This window comes from Haliotis rufescens, unplaced genomic scaffold, assembly GCF_023055435.1.
Source record: "Haliotis rufescens isolate VD_foot unplaced genomic scaffold, xgHalRufe1.0.p SCAF_16, whole genome shotgun sequence".
NCBI lineage: Eukaryota > Metazoa > Mollusca > Gastropoda > Lepetellida > Haliotidae > Haliotis > Haliotis rufescens.
In genome coordinates, this window is record NW_025963846.1 from 10,467,842 (window position 1) to 10,480,410 (window position 12,569).

The 12,569-nt window shown below is 39.2% G+C and overlaps 1 protein-coding gene across 4 annotated transcripts in view; it reads left to right on the forward strand.

The window, feature by feature from the left end:
• Positions 1–1,175: 1,175 nt before the first annotated feature.
• The window catches only part of LOC124136710 (DCC-interacting protein 13-alpha-like), a 73,455-nt gene continuing 62,061 nt past the window's right edge, over positions 1,176–12,569 (forward strand). For all 4 annotated transcript variants that reach the window (XM_048396851.1, XM_048396852.1, XM_048396853.1 and 1 more), the window contains exons 1-6: positions 1,176–1,341; positions 5,716–5,814; positions 7,350–7,409; positions 8,434–8,505; positions 10,756–10,843; positions 11,924–11,965. In XM_048396851.1, the coding sequence (XP_048252808.1) occupies positions 1,288–1,341; positions 5,716–5,814; positions 7,350–7,409; positions 8,434–8,505; positions 10,756–10,843; positions 11,924–11,965 (415 nt within the window). In that variant the 5' untranslated portion in view covers positions 1,176–1,287. The remainder of the gene's footprint in view (positions 1,342–5,715; positions 5,815–7,349; positions 7,410–8,433; positions 8,506–10,755; positions 10,844–11,923; positions 11,966–12,569) is intronic.

Sequence of the window (12,569 nt, forward strand, 5' to 3'; positions counted from 1 at the left end):
GGAGCCACCCATGCTCACATTGTTAGAACTTTTGATTGCCCAGTGTTGCCGTAACTAATGTGATGCAACGAGACAGGGTAGACATCAGACAGGCCAAGAACAGGCATACCCAGGGTAACTACACCCAATGAAGACCGGTACTTGCGTACTTGGCATCTCCGGAATCGATTCTTGACTGCGACGTAATCAGCGACAAATGCCTTAGGTCATATGGGTAATCGACAGACAGTGGCCAGGAGACTCCGGGCTCTAGCAATTAGGGCTGAAAGACACAGAATAGTTATTGACAGCGCAACATCTTCACCAGAGATTGAGATGGGCCCGGACTGGCAGAAGGTCTTCTCCACTGATGAGAGCCGGTTCCGTCGGTCGGAGCTGATGGAAGACCGACGTGTTTACTGCTGAAGGGGGGATCGAACGTCGGCATGTTGCTTTCAGGAGGTCGTGCCGTGTGATGGTCGGGGTGTCATGATGTTGGGAGGAATTTGTGAGCAGGAGATCATTTCAATCACGAAAATTTTGACAGCTCAGCGTTACATGGGTGACATTCTTCGTCCAATTGTCCTCAGTGTATTGGCGACCCGGCGTCTATAGATATGAGAACTGGTATCTATTGGAGATTCCGCGTCTATTAGAGGAAATACGGTATATATACAGTAACTGTCTCTCAACCTACTATTAATAGGCTCTCTGTATCCACTTTTGCTGGGGCGTGATCAAATAAATTATATTGATCAATTTCATAAACTGTTTGTTGGAAAGATATTTATAAGAACGTTCTGCAATAAACTATTGTAAAACTATTACGAAACCGATAACTGGTAATCAGTTGTTCCAAGGGAATTTGACAGAATAAACATATCGGGCAGTTCTTATTTGTATTTCACACAGAACCCTTTCTCACATACCACTCCTTTTACTAAAGTAAACAATATGGGAAAGATCTATATGGCTCGAATTCGAATAATTTAATCATTACATCGTCATAACTATGTAAGTAATGCCTCTGTATAGACCTAAAACAACTTACACAATAAACAGCACAGAAACAAGCTTTATTACGTTGCTTTGAAATCATCAATTTAAACAAACAGGATGTCGACACGAAACACACACAACTGGGGTTGCCCATAGGATTAACCGTCGATCAGTTGTTTGACAAATAGTATGCGAGCAGTCGGCGGTAGAATGTCATGAAAACTACCGAAGACAGTAAACAACTACGAGATATATTGCTCTCAAATAAAAGTGCGGTAACAGTGGTCGTCTAACTGTGTCTGTTTCAAAATGCCGGACATAGAGAAGTTACACCTCGAAGAGGCACTGGAAGACAGCCCTCAGGTATTTAGTTTAATTGATTGAAATCGACATGCTACCGAGTGGGAGTGACCCCAACTTGTCGGTGCGGTTGTCAATATCCAGACCTGTCAGATTTTACCCCTTAATGGAAGGAGGTCTTTGTACATATGTGTGCATAACGCCCGTGTCGGATACAATTATCTTTTCGGGCAAAATTAACTGAGGTATATTTCTTTCAGATCTGTATTTGCTTTCAATCCGTATAAACAGGTGCTCATTTCTTGACATAAACATTGGACTTCTCTGGAGCTAATCTGAGTCACCGGTACGATATAGGCCTATATATATATCAGTTGTCTCTCTTGTGTAAAGTCAGCATATGTGGGGATAAAGATTGTGTTTGCATGGCTCATTGAACATGTAATTACATACAGTCAAAACTATGCATGTGTTAGGTGAGTCACAGGGTATCATCTTCAAAGTACGTCCATAATTCATTGGTCCCATTCATGGATGACATACTGCATGCAAGCCATAAAGATTATTTAATACAGTACATGTAACCTCTGTCTATGATCATGATGATACAATTGAAGTAACATTTATGTAATTTTTATTGATTGATTCAACCGACAGTGTGGCGTTGCATTCCTCACTTCCTGACCAGCTGCCATGCAATGGCTCAGTGCATTTTCAACAATGCATTAAATTCATGATGATTTGGTCTGAATATTCTGTGTGACTGTAACCACAGTTACAATGTCGGTCTTACGTTTTTAGATATTTTTGATTATATACAAGATTTGTCTGAACGGGAATGTAAACTTTGGAGTTAATCTGGGGTCATTGAACTTTTTAAAGTTTTAAAGTGCATGTTTTTGTTGCAGTTTAAACAAATATGGATTTAACGTAACATAGGCTCTACTTTTGTGTTTGAGTCATTTGACTTGTGAAAGAGTCTAAAGGTTGGTCTTGTGCTGATGAAGTCAATCCAACATTTGTTTCTTTTACCAGCAAGGTTGACAGTTTCGCTCTGAGCCCTCTCCCTGTCAATACAGTTTTCTATTACCTTGATTACTGGATAAGTATGTTACATGACTTCCTTCAAACACTTTTTCCTTATAACTATTTTACTATTGATTTTCCAACAGGAAACAGTCATGAATTATTAGTGAGAGAATACACTAGAGTCTACAGACATAATAACTTGTACAAGATGTTCCACATACTAAAGCGTTTTAAAAAAAAGGGACATTTACTCTTAAACAATGTATAAATATGCTATATTAGACATAAAATGCATTTGACTTTGGGCTCTTGTGGGAATTCTTGGACTGAATAGTTAAGAGCTATAAAGATATGAGTTGTCACATTATGATATATGTAATCATGGTAGTACCAACACTAGACTACCGCTTAGTCTCTGAAAATATATCATTTTGATAGAAACAACCAACTCCATTAAAATTTAAAAGAGCCTCAATGAGATGGGGGATTCAGCCTGTGGGAAATCTAGACTTGCATTATTTAGGGCCACTGCATCACAGTAAGGGCTGGGCGGAAGGGGAAATTCACGACTGTGAGACAGACTACCGTATTCGACGTAATAAGCGCCCCGCTCTAATAAGCGCCCACAGCATTATTTGCTAATATTGGCCAATGAACAATCCTAATTAGCACCCCTTCCGATTGACCAATGTACCCAAGACTTATTTATTCGCCTATAATACACACTCATGTGTTATATGCACACTTAATTATGGGCAATTAAGTTCTGGAAAACTATATCTGTTGTACATAAACATTTCAGGCTGTCAGCATAAACCACGAAATTTATCTTTTAACTCTGTTTTTTTCACTAAAATAATATTCTAATAAGAGCCCCCTATTTCTAATTGTGAGTGCGCCCTGGGCGCTTATTACGTCGAATAGGGTATACCAACAATAGAGGACTTGTTTCATTATCAAGTGGAATTATGAATAGAACCGCAACCACACCATTTTGATTAGATCTGAGTTTATTGATCAAAAAGTAGCTTGAGATTTTTTGTTGTCACTCAGCAGTATTCCAACCATATGACAACAGCCTGAAAATAAACTATTCTGGACCAGGAAATCCAGTAATTGATTGCGTGAGCATCACTCTACGCCATCAGGGTAAGATGACACGTTGTAAATCAAGTCGCAAGCCTGACCACCTGGTCCTCTAAATGTTTTCAAAACTCAGAATCCTCATGGGCTGTTGGCATGGGATGCAAGCTTCAAAATCATTGCATCTGTATGTGTTATAATCTATGGGTGAAACTAACAGTGGTGCATTGATATCTATTGATTGTTTTGTTCTGGAAGTAACATCTTGAATGAGTAGTGAGAGAACATGTTGACAACAGCTGTTACTTGTATTGAATTCACGACACATTCCATTACAATGACAAATCTTAAACATATATACAGTAAATAATATAAAAGCTGACAAGATTTTCCACTACAATAACATTGACAAATCTTAGACATATATATGTATACATCTTCCCGGTGTAAGGGTGTTAACTGACTATAAAAGTCAAGGTTCCACCCTGCCGAATTAGGCTGGAATTTCTGGGCTTGATCATAGTGCCACCAGTGGCTATTACAAGTTATGTCCCTGCTATGCCCCTCCTATTGACCAATCGGATTCCAGCTAGCATATTACTTGCAAATGCTTCCAACAAAATGGCGGCGCACAGTCAAGACAATCTGATCAATGATCAAGATCCATATTGTAATAAAATGGGTCTTACTTCGCGAAGTGCGTCAAATCATTTGAGCACCTTGATTAAACGCAAGAAAAGATTTGGAAAATATCTGTTGATGCCCAGTTGATGGTACACATCCTTTGCAAATCCTACAATCAACCGAAAAATGCACGTTGAAATCCATGTTGTATACGAACCGGATGTCTGTTCTGTCACATGATTTTGATTGGACTATGCATAGATTTATTAGTCCAGCCAAATATAACTCCATAAACCCAGCCTAGTTCGGCAGGGGTGGAAACTTGACTTTTACAGTCAGTGAACTCCCTTGCCTCGGGGAGATGATATATATAGAATAAGACTGACAACACATTCCACTACATTAAATACCTTAAACATATTTAGTTTATAGTCATAAAATACAATGTACACTCAAGGTTCAGTGGAAAATTGACAGACGTATTGATATTACAAATCTGGAAGAAAATTGATTTATCTCCTATGTGCAGGGAATACTGCATTGGTCATTTCCAACTTGACACATTTGGCATTGGAGGTCTAAGTAAAATAACCAGATTTTTTGGAGAAAGCAACTAGTCAATGATTTTCCCTAGTGTGGTGAGGTGACTTTCAAATTAAGACACAAAGGTTAACCCAGAAATAGGTATGTAGAGAACTAAATTGTGAAAGCAGTAAATAACCACACAAGATCAATGACTAATCAACAAATTGGATTGAAATACACAGTTTTAGGTTCACAGTCAAAACAGGCAATACAATGAGTCAAATGGTAGACCCTGGGATATGTTAGTGCAGTCATGAATGTCCAACATGAGGTCACTGTTGAAAGTCTTGCAACATGCTTCAAGCAATCAAGCCTTTCATGTTTGTCAACAACTGGGGGCAGTAACGGATTTCTGCTCACTCGCTCCCTCTGACAGCCCTTGATATTTTACGAGGGCTTCAATCATTTTCTGCCACTGACACAAAGACATGCAACAAGCCCTACTGCCCCATAACCATGATAACACAGATAACAATGCAGTAAACTGGTCTCCACTCTGTAGATGTTTTTTTGTGAAAAATACTGGTACATTGTAACAGTGTTTCCGTTTACTGGTAATTACCAGTCTTTTACCCGTAGGCTTTGACTGGTAATTCTTGTGACTGTCAGTCCCTCTGGACTGGCGAAAAAGGTATCTCATAAATCTTTGTTGTTGTACAAAACATTATCAATAGTTAAACAAGTATATTTTTCAAACAAAGTCAGCTTGTCTGTTTCCCGTTGTCTATTTGTAGTGCAAGGAAATAATATTTTGCATTGCTTCAAGGTTTAATATTTTTTTGAAGTGACTTCAATCAAAGTGAAATATTCAGATGAAAAGAGAAAATTGTGATTGAACTTTGTTTAAATGACGTGTAGATCTGAATAGGTTACTTCAGGAATGACGTCACTGAATTTATCAGCCATGAAAGTACACTGGTTTGAAAATGATGTTGAAAGAATTTAAACCAGGTAATTTTCATACCATTTTTGTTTGTTCAAAGTTTGGGACTGACAAATATTGGGTGGGACTGATAATTTTTATAGTTGGCAGTTGGGACTGGCAGTTTCAATAGCCAGTGGGAACACTGATTTGATGATTTAGCCACCCGTGTTTATGATTTTGTTGTGTTGCAGACACGGAGTCTCCTGTCAGTGTTTGAGAAAGATGCGATGATTCTGAAGAAGTACACCAGCAATTTGCACAGCTGTTGTCAGAGAGTCATGTCTGCCCAGGTGAGCTTCTTCACATTATTTGCTAGCCAGTTGATTCTGATTTTTTTCACTTCTGATAGGGGATGGAAATTGGAGGTACATGGGTAGCTCAATCATCTGAGGTACTGTTATTTTGCTGTGCAGAGTTACGTCCCTTAGGCATGCCAGGAATCTATCATTGTGGGATCGAATGTTTGATTTGCCCCAATTTCTTGGGTTGTGAGCGCCATACCCGTGCTATGGGTTTCTGTTTGTTTGTTGTTTAGCGCCACCCTCAGCAATATTCCGGTTATATGACGCCGGTCTGTAAATAATCAAGTCTGGACCAGACAATCTAGTGATTGACATCATGAGCATCAATTCACGCAACTGGGATATGATGACATGCATCAACCAAGCCACGAGCTTGACCCCTGATCCCGTTAGTCACCTTTTACGGCAAGCATGGGTTGGTGAAGACCTATTCTACCCCAGATCTTCACGGATCTTCACAGATCTTCACGGATCTCATGGTTTTGTAAAACCTGCATCACAACAGGCTAGTATAAGTAGTCACATATACATGCGTGCATGTTGCTATATAAGTGCAATAATCTTGAATGTGACGTTACACCTCACCTCCCTGCTTACACTGATAAGCCAATAACCTCGAGGCAACTACTAAACTAGCCCGGACGTGTTCTAGCATTATTTGTTTATATGTATTATGGTACATTTTACTCTCAACATGTGGACTCTTATCATGTAGTAATCATTAGCCAACTGAAAGAAATACTTTCTACTTCTTGTAGACCTAGGGGCCTGTTGATAAGTAATGTCAATATCGATTTTTTTGTCTGATGACACTCTCGAGAGCATTACAGACAATATTTTATGGTACACAATACAATTTATGTATGTTAAATCATTGTAGCATGGGTTGGATATCCTACTTTGATACAAGGACTTTCTACAAGAAACAACATTGTTGACAAGATGTTAAATATTTTAATTAAAGTTGGACTTAATAAATCTTATAATTCCAATGTGTAATTGTATTTGTAATAATATACCCTATTTGTGTATTGAGACAATTTAGATACATTCATGTTTTGTTCTGCCAGTGACAGCTCTTAGAGTTTTGTTTTGTGTGTTTGTTGTTTAACGCTGCACTCAGCAATATTCCAGCTATATAATGGCGGTCTGTAAATAATCAAGTCTGGACCAGACAATCCATGAGCATTGGTCCACACAATGGGAAAAGATGACAGGCATCAATCAAGTCAGCGATAGCTCTTAGATGTTTTTGACATATCCATGACCCCAGGGGCCATAGGTGGCCCAGTCCTTTATGCTGCCACAATTGCTGTGCAGAGTTGCCTCCCCCTGGTGTGCCAGGATCTTATGATCATTGGAATTGCCTGATCATGTTTCTAGGTTTGACAGCACCATACCTGTGCTTGTGGATTTTTCCAAGTGTTAAACATCTAAAACATGCATCACCTCTGGCTTTCCTTCCACATCAATCTGACACGCTGTCATATATCCCACTCACTCACTCAGTCTTATCTCTGCAGAATGAGCTGTGTGCAGCAACTCAAGCCCTCGCTCAACAGCTCCGAACATATGAAGTGCAGGTAAGTCAAATACTGAGGCCACACTTGGTTTACAGATTTCTAGTCAACAAATTAGATTGGGTCTCTCAAGTAAATATAGAATTATGTTAGTAAAAAAATAATAGAAATTCTGTAAAGTGCTGGAGTGAGGCCACACTTTTTTTCCTTGCTTTACAGATCTGCTGTGTATATTTAGTTGCAATGGAAAAAAATAAATTCAGACTTTTCTCTTCTTTTTTCCCCGTCCGATTAACTGATAGCATTTTGCACGTAAAAATATTTTCTAATGAAGGACCCACTAATCTGTAAATCAATTAAAAAAAAATGTGGCCTATCAAGGCTTTGGTCTCTTTATATATGTGTAACATGTGTGGAGTGGTCAGAACCTATCATAATGCATTTTCTCAAAATAATCAAACATTAAGCTAATATTTTATTTGGTTCATTTTTCTGATAGACTGTTTTTGTTTTTCTTATCCATCAAAGCTAGTTTATAGAGCAGCCATCAAACTAAAATTGAGTTAAACTATGTTTACTCTTTTTTTTTTTAATGTGACTTTTCAGATGAATCTGCAAACCAAAAAATAGAAAAGGGTCACCTGAATAGTTCAAATGTTCTCTTAGGCTTAGTGATTTTCGAAAAAAACATACCAAATTCATCCTTGTCAATTTACCAAAGAAATATCTAAGGAATAAGCCATGTGTGCTCTTTCCCAAAAAATAGAGGCCCACAGGGGTGTCCCAGTCATCTGTTATGTGCTGCAATGTTAGTTATGCAGAGTGGCCTCCCTTTGGTGTGCCAGGAACCTTTGATCGTGGGTTCGTATCCGAGATTCACCCTGATTATGTTTCCAGGTTTGCAGGACCATTCCTATGATACCTGCCCTTGTGGGTTTCCCTGAAGTGCTAAATTTGCAAGCTGACACTCTGTGATATAACTGAAATACTGCTCAATGTGTTGTTGATCCCAACTAACTCACTCACACAAATTTGTGTATTGCATGTTTATGTATCATGATGTATATATTTCAGTTGTTTGTTTCAGAAATTCCCCCTGGAAAGTGAAAACAGTATTCTGACGACAACTCTAAATCAGTTTTCAAGCTACCTTGATGATGTGAGTTATCAGAATACCTAACAATGCTTTAGAATATACTGTAATAGTGAGGAAAAAAATCACAATAGGTTCTGAAAAGCTTTAGGATTCCAGGTTAAAATATGTTCCAAGCAACGACTAAATGGTTAGGGCAGTCATGCTCGGTGACTTGGTTATTTCTTGTTTGTTTGTTTTTCTAATAATGTTACACTCAGCAATATTCCAGCTATATGACAGCAGTCTGTAAATAATCAAATCTGGACCTGACAGTTCAGTGACAGACATCATCGGCATCGATCTACTCAATTTGGATACGATGACATGCATCAGAACCCATTAATCGCCTCTATGACAAACACAGGTTGCTGAAGACATATTCTTACCCAGGTCTCCACAGTTGACTTAGTCAGTAGAATGTCATCTTACCCTGATAGTGTGGATCGTTGCACATGATATCAATCACCAGATCGTCACAGGATGATTACTTACATACAGGCCGCCATCATATGCTTGAATATTGTTGAGTGTGTCTGTAAACTAAGATACAAACAGTTAAGGAGGCGTGGGTTGTTGAAGCATTCACTCAGCATGCTGAGAACTGGGTTCTACAGTTTTTAGTCTCGTGTACATCCTGGATAGTGACTGGACCACTAAATTCAAGCACTGTTGTCGGTCCATGTGCCTGGTAGAAATATTATAAATCTGTTCAAGTTAGAAGTATTGTTGTAAATGGTTCCCCCAAAATAACCATGAAGGTGTAATGAAAGCACAACAACATGAAGGGATTTCCATCATGCAAAATTGAAGTCAGTAAGACAGATGAATTTTGTCATTGTTTGTTTTGCATTCGGCACTTCTCACAGGACAAACACAATGCCGACATGAAAACACAATGAGATAGTGGTCTGCCGACACAATATGTGAGAGACCTGTATGGCATGATTTAGGGGCACTGGTGACAGGCTTAAAACAAGACAACAGTGTCAACACTTTTTGTTAGTGAAAACAGTAGTATTTCTGACAGGGACGGTATTGGTAGAAATAGAGCTGACTGTCAAACTTAAGTAATGTCCAACAGGGATGGAAATGCATATTTTTTCAAGCGTGCCACTAGGCACTCATAAGGATGTTTCAGTGTGCCCTTTGGTATGTGACCTGTGAAGATTCCGGGGTAGATTAGGCCTTCAGCAACCCATGCTTGCCGTAAAAGGTGACTATGCTTGTCGTAAAAGGCGACTAACGGGATCGGGTTGTTATGCTCGCTGACTTAGTTGATGCATGCTATCGATCCAAATTGCGTGGATCAATGCTCATGATATCAATCACTGGATTGTCAAGTCCAGACTCGATTATTTTACAGACCGCCGTCATATAGCTGGAATATTGCTGAGTGCGGCATTAAACAACAAACCAACCAACCAACCCTTTGGAATGTTAGTGTGCCAACTAGAAGAATACTGTTGATCCAACTGCTAAACTTGTGATTGTCATTTCACTAAGGCTAGATAATAAACGGGCATATTTTCGAAAATTTGTTCCCTTCCTCAACTTTGAGATTGATAATACCCAGCGTTATTTTGTGAATCATACTGTGCATTAAGCATGTTAACATGTGTTTGTCAGGTTTACGGTACTTGTGAGAAAATACAGTTATCACCTGAAAGACATTATTTATGAGTGCCCTTCAGGCACTGGGAACATATTTTACTCATGCTAACCTCACTAAAATACAAGGGATTTCGGTCCCTGACCAATATGAAAGTTTGCACCTGAAATACTGTTTCTGTTCACACACTGGTGCAACTCAAGGTCACATGAATCCCAATTGCGTGGATCAATGCTCCTGATATCAAGCACTGGATTGTCTGGTCCATTTATTTCATTGACCCTTGAAGATCTGGGGTAGAATAGGTCTTCAGCAACCAGTTCTTGCCGTAAAAGACGACTATGCTTGTTGTAAGAGGCGACTAACCAGATCGGAAGATCAGCCTCACTGACTTGGTTGATGCATGTCGTTGTATCCCAATTGCGTGGATTGATGCTCATGATGTCAATCACTGGATTGTCTGGTCCAGACTTGATTATTTTCAGACCGCCGTCATAAAGCTGGAATATTGCTGAGCGTGGCCTTAAACAACAAGCAAACTTTAAACAACATTCACACTCTCACACATGTCAGTGATGCCGTGAAAGAATCAAGAGTTGATATTCTATGGCAACATTAATTCCTTGTATTCACCAGTGAAGCAGCCAGTGTGTATTTGTTTTCAGATCAGTTCCGTGCAGCAGGTGTTAGCGTCTCAGTTCTCGGAGACCATGATGTACCCACTCAGCAAGTTCCTCCAGGCTGACATGGATGGTAGGTAGCTCACATATTCCTGTCGATAATTGGAGTACTCAAATTGATTACTTTTCTCTTGTGAAAAGATACGACATAATGCATCTGAAATGATGAAGTGTCACCAGAGCACTTTTGGCTGGTGAGATGAGATATAATTTCATGAACATTTACCCTGAATAAAAGACATAATTCATTATTTCTTATTTGTGTCAAATGAAAAATATACATACAGTGACAAATATTTTATCCCACAGATTTTACCCCCAAACATGCCACCTCACAACAAACTGTACAGCCTTGCTTTATTGAGTATGCATTTAGGCAACTTAATGATAATTTTGATTGCCTAGAATGTTTGATTTATTGATTATTTGATCAATCACTCCAGGGGCGGTCGGGTAGCCTAGTGGTTAAAGCGTTCGCTCGTCACGCCAAAGACCCGGGTTCGATTCCCGACATGGGTACAATGTGTGAAGCCCATTTCTGGTGTCCCCCGCCGTGATATTGCTGGAATATTGCTAAAAGCGGCGTAAAACCAAACTCACTCACTCACTCAATCACTCCATCACCACAAAAGGCAAGTGAAGGAGATACTGGCATCTTTGTTCAAGAATATTTCAATGTGACACAAAATTGCTTCATCCTTGGTGCCAATTCATTGGAGGCACCCAAGAACCTGAAACTAAATTTAACTGATGTTACCATCAAGTTTGGAACATGATGTTGCGAACACTGTGACACCTTGTTCATTATTACTGGATGCATTGTTGAAGTCGACATTTCTGGTTGACTCTATGAATCCACTTTGGACTTTTACAGCTCTTCTAAGCTCAAAACTCTGTGGCAGCCTCTATGTCCTCGTCATCCTGGAAGCGTCTTCCACGTAGGACAGATTTCATTTTTCAGGAACAGGAAATAGTCACTGGGGGCTAAGTCTGGGTTCAAACAGTGAAATCAACCACCCTTCAGCCCAGACTTAGCCCCCAGTGAAATCTGCCCTACGTGGAAGACACTATTTCTGGAATGTTTTTGTAAACCCTTGTTATATCATTATGATAGTGTGTGTGCTTTATTCTATTTTTGTGATTTGTGTTTCAGAAATCAGCACAATGTTTGAAATGTTCCAGATCGCCTCTCATGGTAAGTGTGGAATGAGAGTTATCTCCCTTACATTACCATACCCCAATTGTGACCACTACAACAAATCAATTGTACCCTGTCTGCACCTTTAAAGTGAAAACATCCCCCAAGATTCATAATTTCAATGACATAGCAATTTACAAGGGTACTTCTTGTCTCAACAAGGATTACTAGAAACATGCAGAAGTGGGGACAAAGAGTTTGTTCAGACTTGGAGAACCAGTGTGTTTATAATGGTCAGATATTTGTCCGTTTTCACTATTGACTTCAGCTTGAACAGCTTCTATGTTGTGTTTTGTGTTCATGTTTTTAACCAAGCTCCCTCCTAGCGAAATAAAATGGAAAAATGTCAAACAGATCAAACAAGAAACAAGAAAAACATTCACTAAACATAACAGTCAGTCACCAAGGACAGTAGGGAGCTGTGAGTGGTGGCAGTGATAGAAAAGAGAGCTCTGCAAAGGGTTTTCTTAGGCACTGACCATTTGTAGTAGATGGTTGTCTGTAAGTAACCGTGTCTGGACCATTGCTAGAAAGTTGAATATTGATTTGGGGAGTTTTGTCTTATTATAGTTGCTAACAAGTATATTTATATTGAATGAGG